Consider the following 8,564-nt stretch of genomic DNA (forward strand, 5'->3'; position numbering starts at 1 on the left):
ATTTACTTTTAAATTCCCTATTAATATGAATAAAATTATGAGGAAACCACGGCATAATTTTATTTTTGTTAGTATTTACTGTTAAAAGGTAAAATGAACTATATGTGATTTATGTAATTTCAAGACTGCTTTCATGTAGAATTTTCTTTCTAAAGAGACATTATAGTGACAGTGTCTTTAGTCTTTACAACAAAGACACTAAACACTAGAGGATGTATCAAAGTTAGTGGTCTAAATAGCAAAAAAATAGATTGTGTTATTTTCTTTAATAATTTCACTCATACATTTAAAAAGTGCGTTTTTTAAAACTGAATTATTAAGCGCTTAATAGTCCATAATCTAAATAATTTAAAAGTTTTCAATTAAATTGTTGACAATAACCCGTTTAATCATAATTTTATACGAATAATGTAAATGTTGTATAATTATCTTCTTAATCTTTGACATTAACAAAAATACAATATATTTTCTAAATAAGTATTACTGATATAATTTTTAAAAAATAGTATTTAAAAATTAAGTGTTCAATGGTTAAAAGAAAATTTCAGTTTTCAATAGTTCAACATTATATATTTTTACCCATTCAGTATTATATGACATCCAAAGGTCAAAACAAAGCCTTAAATGTTGATTGATTCTGTATTTAACATTGAATCATTCAATTAACACGTATATAAATTCAGTGTTTGTTTGTTAAATATTTGTAGCATAACATAGATGTTGTCCGCAATTTGTAACTTTGTTTTTTTAAAATCCTCTGTCTTTTATTTTTATAACCAAAAATCTAATGACTAAACATAAAAAATCGACGTGGCAGTGACTCACCATCTGCATATATTTTTAAACTCATTAAAGCAAACGAATACATCCAGCTAGATACATATCATATCATCATTCTTCATATATAATTCATCACCTTCATCACACACACACACACACACACACACACACATTTAACTTAACCACCGCCGTTATTGATCCATGGGTAAGCTACGTTTGATGTGCTGCAACGGCGGACACATTGTCCCCCGTCCACACGACAAAACCCTCTGTTACATCGGCGGTGAGACACGTATGATCTCCGTTGAGTCTAACATCACTCTACTTGACCTCACTCAACGCCTCTCCAAAACCCTAATTCAACAATCTTCACAAACGACGTCGTTCACAATTAAATATCAATTACCTTCAGAAGACCTTGATTCGTTAATCTCCGTTACAACCGATGAAGACCTTGAAAACATGATTGAAGAATACGAGAGGCTGACGTCATCCTCATCAACCGCCGTTGGTAAATCGTCACGTCTCCGTTTATTTATATTTCCGAATAATCCGGAATCCGTTAATTCAATCGGGTCGATTTTAGAAAACTCCGCGAAATCTGATGATTGGTTTGTTAACGCGTTAAATGGTACAAATTCCGGGTTTTCGAATACTTCGTCGGGTAATAATTGTTTATTAAATTTAGATGATGACGATGGTGATAATATATTGCCCCCTGAGAAAACTAGTAATTACAAAAACGCCATCGGTGTAGATATGAATAGTTCGGGTCAGGACGTACATTCGGTACCCAATTCGCCGATGTTGGATACTACGTCGTCGTTTGGTTCGGCATCGTCGACACCGTCGCTTTCTAACTTGCCGCCGACTTCCTCTGCTCCGGTGATGGATTCAGTTTTGAGGTATACTTAAATTAAATTATTTTTAATTATTGTCCCTCAATTTTATCGTCTTCGGTACAAATTAATTACTCCGTATGTATTTTTTAGAATATTTAAGAATAATAGCCAGGTAAAATTTGTAACACAAGTAAAAAGTAAAGTAAAAAAAAAAAAAAAAAAAACTGTATCATTATGACATCTTTAAACTATATTTTTTTCAAAGGCAAATTGACACAATCACACGAATGCCTACCACGAAGCTTGGGTCCCCAACTACTTGATTGAAGAGCTCCTTACATACCGCGCATCGAGTTATAATTTGACAGTTTCATCATACTATGAGCAAGCAATTCTAAAGAAATGATATAATATGGGTAATAGTTATCGCGGATTCCCTAATAACGAAAATCTACGAAAGTTCAATCGAAATAGGAAAAGGAAATTCTACGAGGTGGTATATATATATATATATATATATATATATATATATATATATATATATATATATATATATATATATATATGGCCATGTCAATCAAAGAAAATTAAATTGGGATGAAAAGAGTACGATATAAGTAAATTTTTACAATAGTAATATAAATTTACTTTGTTTATAGGACATTAATTTAGAGTACAAGGAGTAGTGATGGTCTAATTTAGTGTATATGATTTGAAATCCTGCATTGTTTAAATCAATCTAATTTATTATTGAATTTTTTTAATCCATTTATAATATAATACTTTTATTTATTTTAGCTAACTAATTATATTGTGTTATATTTATATTTTATATTCACTCCATCTCAAATATATTGTCGTTTTTTTATTTTAAAAGTTTTTTTTCAACTTTGATTTTAAATTATTTTTCATGTGTTATATAATATTTGATGAACGTTATACCTTCAAAAATATATTTAAAAAACAATCAATTGATATAAATTTTATCGAATAATATATAATACAAGCAAAAATATTTAAGGTTAAAGTTGAAAGGAAAATACCTTCAAGGACAAAACAGGGCAATAGATTTGGAACAGAAAGAATATATATATATTTAAATATAAAACTAAAATAAATTAAACTAAAATTAATTAAACAAAATTTGAAATTTTTTTAATGGAATAAAAAATGACGTCCGGACGTTAAAAACCCAAGACTTCGGAGCCTGACGGCGATGGTATGACAGATAGAGAGAGTCGGACGGTCCGACCCCGACGTCACCGACCCCGACGTCGAAAAGATGCAACGACTCTCTGTGCTCTTATATCCTTTGAAAAGGGTTAAAACATAAAATTCACTTTTTGGCGCAAAAAAGGTAAGCAATGAAAAAGTTGAACTCCAACGTACCTAGTAATGACCTGAGGTTTTAAATTTTACTATTGAAGTTTCAAATTCAAATATAGCAACGTTTTGACAAAATTGGTTTCTATTTTTAAAATTAAATTTTGCGCTTCTCAATTATCAAAATTTTATTTTCAAAGGGGTCGGTATCTTGACTAGGGATGGCAATGGATCGGATATGGATCGGGTGAGGCCGTATCCATATCCATATCCATTTATTTTTTTTACTTTTCATCCATCCATATCCATATCCGTCGGGTGAAGCGGGTTAATGGATAATTATCCATATCCGTTTAAATTTATTTTATTTTTAACAATTATAAATGGTGGTTCACTATATACGATCAAAAGTGATATTTTTAATAGTTTATGCGACCGAAAGTCACATTTTACTAATCTATATAACAAATATTCAATAGATAACCTATTAAACGTGTAAAGATATCGACATGTAAGTTGCTTACTCTTAGTTACATGGAATCACATTTGAACCACCAAAGTACGATAAATACATTTGATTATTTAAACAAAACAAAATATAAGAAGAAAGTTATATTTTTAGAGAAAATATAAAGAAAGATGAATATGAATATAATTAATGAAATATCACTACATAAATGATACTAATTTGAGTGATAAATTTATATATTTAGTTATTTCGGGTGAAAGCGGGTTCATCCATGGTTGAGTTTTTTTCATCCACATCCATATCCATATCCATTTAGATCGTCCATATCCACGAATAATCGGGTGGATCGGATGGATATCCACTGGATCGGGTATCCATTGTCATCCATAATCTTGACAGAGTCTAGATTTTTATATGACATTTCTTGAGGACTAAATGGCCCTTCTTTAAATATTTAATTGGAATTTTTTTATATATATAAATGTAGTTATTTTATGTTTTCCACCCTTTTAAGTTTTAACTATGTTGTAAACAAACTAGTAGTTCTACAAATGAACTTTGCAACGAGTCTAGCAACTCAAGCTCGATTTGAGTTTGATTGAGTCAAGCTTTTATCAAGTTTAGCTTCAAGCTCAAAATGTATTTTAAGCTGAGCTCGAGCTATTATCGAGCTTTTCGAGTCTTAACTAATATGTGATATGTCTATATTTTAATTTTAATATATATACGTTGGACAATTTTATGAAGTATTTCAATTTGAATAGTTACTTGTTATGATGTTATATCTATTTAGACTAGCGATGACAATGGTCACCCGATCTAGTAGATATTCAACCGATTTATGATGAATATGGATGAACCTAAATGTAGATGGATACGGATATGGATGAATCTAAATGGATATGAATATGGATTTGGATGAAAAGTTTCATCCATGAATATATTTATTAACATCTGAAATACATATAAAAATACATAAATATAGATATATGCATACACATTTAGTATTACAAATGCATTTACCGTTACACATACATTTTGCTTGCAACTATATATGAATTAACTATGATATGCTATAATAAAACACATATATTTAACAAAATAAACATACAAAGAACACATTTAATTTGTCATAATCTATGATTGATAATAAATTTAACACATCGTGTTCTATTTTTGACAAAAATTACACGTTTTTTTGGATTGATTTCAATTATGCCATGCTATATTTATTTTGTTATATTACGTTTTTATTTTCATCGCATATTCGGAAATATTATAATATCTTTTGAATATTCACTGGATATCAATTAACTCAATTAATTAGTGGATATGGATATCGATAGATGGACTGAAATTAAATGAATATGGTTGAACAAAAACTAAATTAATATGAATACGATATCACCGATGTAACTATTGCAATTGCTAAATTAGGCTGACTTTTGGTACTATTTTTATATTAAAATACGCTCGAGTTTAAAAGTCTTTCTTATATAATAATTTGAGTTTTTCGAGTAGAGCTCGATCGAGCTATATACGACTCAATTTTAGCCTTGCTCAAAACGTGAAAGATCATTGAACTTTTGAGTTAAGGTCTAACGTAATTCAAATTATTTGAGCCGAGCTCGAGCTCGAACTTAACTTCACTTTTAAACTTGCCACTTCATTTAGGTTCTCCGCCCCTAAGCCAACCAACAGGACTCCTAATTTCTCGTTATTTTATCATACTACAGTATATTATTCAAAAATTATGCTTTTATCATTCACTTGTTACACTAGAACACATAATTTTGTTTTTTTATATGATATTAATATTGAAATTGATATTGATATTGAATATTGATATGTATGAATTGCAGTGATTCAACAATAACTGATCAATTATCACCACTAGTTCCACTTCAACCATCAAGTAACACCACCTATCAAGCTTCAGATCAAAGCAGCCCAAGAATTCAAATGCAACAACTACAATTACAAAATCCTACTTATTTAATGTCAACTCAAATGGACACATTCGTTCCTCAAATATCACACAACCAACAAATGCAATACTTTCCACAACCACAATACATCCATCACACGGGCCACCAGCCTTCCGGAATAGGTCCCGTTACATCCTACTACCATCCTCAGCAGCTTCCAATTGATCAACAAAATTATGTGTATTATATTCCAACTAGGCAACCGCAACAAGGGTATAATTTCCCATTGCATCAACCTCAACCTAATCATGCTGATATACCAAATAATCAAGGTGCTGCGGCAACTGAATTTATGGCGGGTGGTTATAGAGGAACGAATCCGGGTAGTCCTCAACTTGTGCGAGTTCTCTCTAGTCGTCGAAACCAGCCACAATATGCTGGGTATTCTGAGATTCATCAGCCTTCGCATTCGCAATATAGCAATGATAGATGACAATTGGTTCGTTATCTTGGAGAATGTTGCATCAGATTTGGGTCTAGCTTGTTGGTTTCTACAATATTGTATGATAATTATTGCATTATATACTTAAAAGGTTGTTAATCTTGTTATTACCATTGGGTTGGTATGAATTTGTGATGTTATATAAGTTATTGGGATGTGTTAATCTTGTTGTTACATTATTGTATGATACTTGGGATGTGTTAATCTTGTTGTTACATTATTGTATGATACTTAGGCCATTACCAACACTATCGTGCTGCTCCCGTCCTGCCTTTAGCCCTCGAGGGCATAGTTGACATCCCCCCCCCCCCCCCCTTTCTTTCCTCTTCTCGCCCTACTTCTTGTCTGCACACAACATAACTCATGATGGAATGTATTGAATAAGTGAGTTGTACACATAGCTTTAATAGTTGTAAATTATTTAATTAAATAATATAGTGTGTCCCAATTATTTGGAGGAAATATGTCATTGGGAGTGACTTAGCCCTAGGTTTGTTCGGATGCGAAAGTGTTGATATAGCAGTTAGTCATAGTAAGAAAATATGTCATAGTTAAGAATGACCTTATTGCATTATATAACTTTATATAACTTATAGGGATGACCAATGACATTTTCATCATAGTTTTTGATAGGTATATCAAAAAACAAAAAAAACAAAAAAAATTTCCAATAAGTAGTTGTTATAACTACTTGTATTCTGTAAAAGTTTTTGATAGGTATATCAAAATCATCGTGGACTATAGGGATAGCCTGAAAAAGTTGATACCCTTTTCTTGTTTGATCTATGTAAGTTTTAATATGTATAAACAGCTACTTTTCTCTAGTTGAAACCAGAAGTATGGGAAGGTTCAAAATTAGTATACTTGGCTTATCAAAATCCATTTACTTAACCACCACGAGCTAGTATCTTAATGGTAAAGAATTGATCTCAGATGAAAATATTTAATTGTCTTAGGTTCGAATTTTAAAAACAAAAAAATAACCCCTTTATGATCATGGAGGTTCACTCGCTAGGAACTTGCAAAGAGGGTGGCCGCCTTGAAAATAGTCGGGTCACAAAGAGACTCGGATACTATGGTTAACAAAAAAATTCGTTACGTAACCCCATGAGGGGTGGGCCTAGAAGTAAAGACTTTTCTCTAAGAGTATAATTTAGTGGTTAGTGTGAGGTTTTCCCTATTCGAGTTACTTGATAGAGGGAATTTTTAACTACAGTGTACGCGGTTTATCCGGAACACCCGCGACCGTTTCCCAAACATTCCCTGATCACATCAAGATCTGAACATGAGACCTCTTGCAAATAGTTCAAGGCCTCAATCATTGAGCTAGCTATATGGTTAGAGGTTGCATGTTCAAACTTCGAAACAAATAAGTATACATCTCTCTGACCATACATGTTTACCCACAATAATTCCGGATTACCTTCAAAGTGGGTAATCGCTTTGGAAAATAGTAGGTTCACAAAGCTGGTTGGAAACCTTTATAAGTAGCATTGTACGTTGTAACGTTTGTTTAAAATCAATGCCAGATGATTGATTTATCATATGTGATTTGTAATCTAACCAATATTCTTGCAATTTGTAATAAAATATCAAGGAATCAAAGTTTAGGTTGAAGATGCAACCTTTTCACCAACTATAATTTTACAGTATTAGGCGATGTTCCTTTTCCTTAATTTTATATTTGGCAAGGAAGAAGGCTAATTTGTTTGTGTAGCAATTAAATAAACTTAGATTGCAAAATGGATCATGTTAAGTCTTTTTGTAATTAAAAGAAATGCAAGACACGGGTCCAACCCCAATAATCAAATATCTTCATGAATAATGTATTGAATCAACATCATACTTTTCTTTAGAATAACCTTTATAAAGATGAGTAAGTTGGAGAATTGGAATCCGGTAATTGATAAATTCGCGAAACGTCTTTCGGATTGGAAGGCAAGATCGATGTCATTTGGTGGACGCTTGACGCTTGTTAAATCGGTGTTAAATAGTCTTCCATTGTATTATTTCTCGCTCTTCCGTGCTCCGCCTTGTGTGTTAAAAAAAACTTGAGTGTGTAAGGCGTTCTTTCTTTTGGGGCGGGACGGGAAACAACCATAAAATCGCGTGGGTAAAATGGGAGGAAACCCTTCTTCCTTTCGAGAAAGGAGGGTTGAATCTCGGTTCTTTAAAAAGTAAAAACTTGGCTTTAATTGGCAAGTGGTGGTGGAGGTTTAAATCCGAAGCCACTTCCTTGTGGGTTAAAGTCATTTCGAGTATTTATGGCCACTCCGGTGGTCTTTGTGTCGAAGACGTCAATTCAACTTTTTCTTATAGCTCGGTGTGGTCAAATATTGTAAAAACCGGTAATCACATTGATTCGCTTGGTGTGGTTTTTAGAGGCTCCTTTATCAAACTCATTGGTGATGGAGCCTCTACGTCTTTTTGGAATGATGTGTGGCTTGGTTCTTCTTCTTTTAAAAACAGGTTCAAGAGGCTATACCACTTAGAGACAGATTCTAATGCGAAGGTCCGAGATCGTTTTACCATGGAAGGGTCAAAATGGCTTGTAAAATGGAATTGGGTTCGTGAAGTTTCAGGACGTGCAAGAAATGAACTATGCGAGCTTAGCGGGCTGCTGTCTTCGTTTGGTTTGAGCCCAGATCAGCGGGACAGATGGGTCTGGTCTCCAGGTTCGAGAGGGTGTTTCACAGCAAACCGTTTATCCTCCTTGCTGG

The 8,564-nt window shown here is 32.6% G+C and overlaps 1 protein-coding gene across 1 annotated transcript; it reads left to right on the forward strand.

Annotated features, from left to right (window-relative positions):
• The first annotated feature begins 932 nt into the window (after nucleotides 1-932).
• LOC139843663 (protein PAL OF QUIRKY-like) lies at nucleotides 933-5,991 on the forward strand. The gene is made up of 2 exons (XM_071833783.1): nucleotides 933-1,685; nucleotides 5,277-5,991. Exons 1-2 carry the CDS (start codon nucleotides 982-984, stop codon nucleotides 5,833-5,835), a joined length of 1,263 nt encoding a protein of 420 aa, XP_071689884.1. The 5' UTR covers nucleotides 933-981; the 3' UTR covers nucleotides 5,836-5,991.
• The last annotated feature ends 2,573 nt before the right edge of the window (nucleotides 5,992-8,564 follow it).

The sequence above is a fragment of the Rutidosis leptorrhynchoides genome, chromosome 4 (genome assembly GCF_046630445.1).
Source record: "Rutidosis leptorrhynchoides isolate AG116_Rl617_1_P2 chromosome 4, CSIRO_AGI_Rlap_v1, whole genome shotgun sequence".
Classification (NCBI taxonomy): domain Eukaryota; kingdom Viridiplantae; phylum Streptophyta; class Magnoliopsida; order Asterales; family Asteraceae; genus Rutidosis; species Rutidosis leptorrhynchoides.

Bases quoted from the DNA above. Each gene is read 5' to 3' on its own strand.
- LOC139843663 (XM_071833783.1), top strand. From the start codon at position 982: ATGGGTAAGCTACGTTTGATGTGCTGCAACGGCGGACACATTGTCCCC. The intron at 1,686-5,276 runs GTATACTTAAAT...TATGAATTGCAG, and splicing joins GTGATGGATTCAGTTTTGAG to TGATTCAACAATAACTGATC.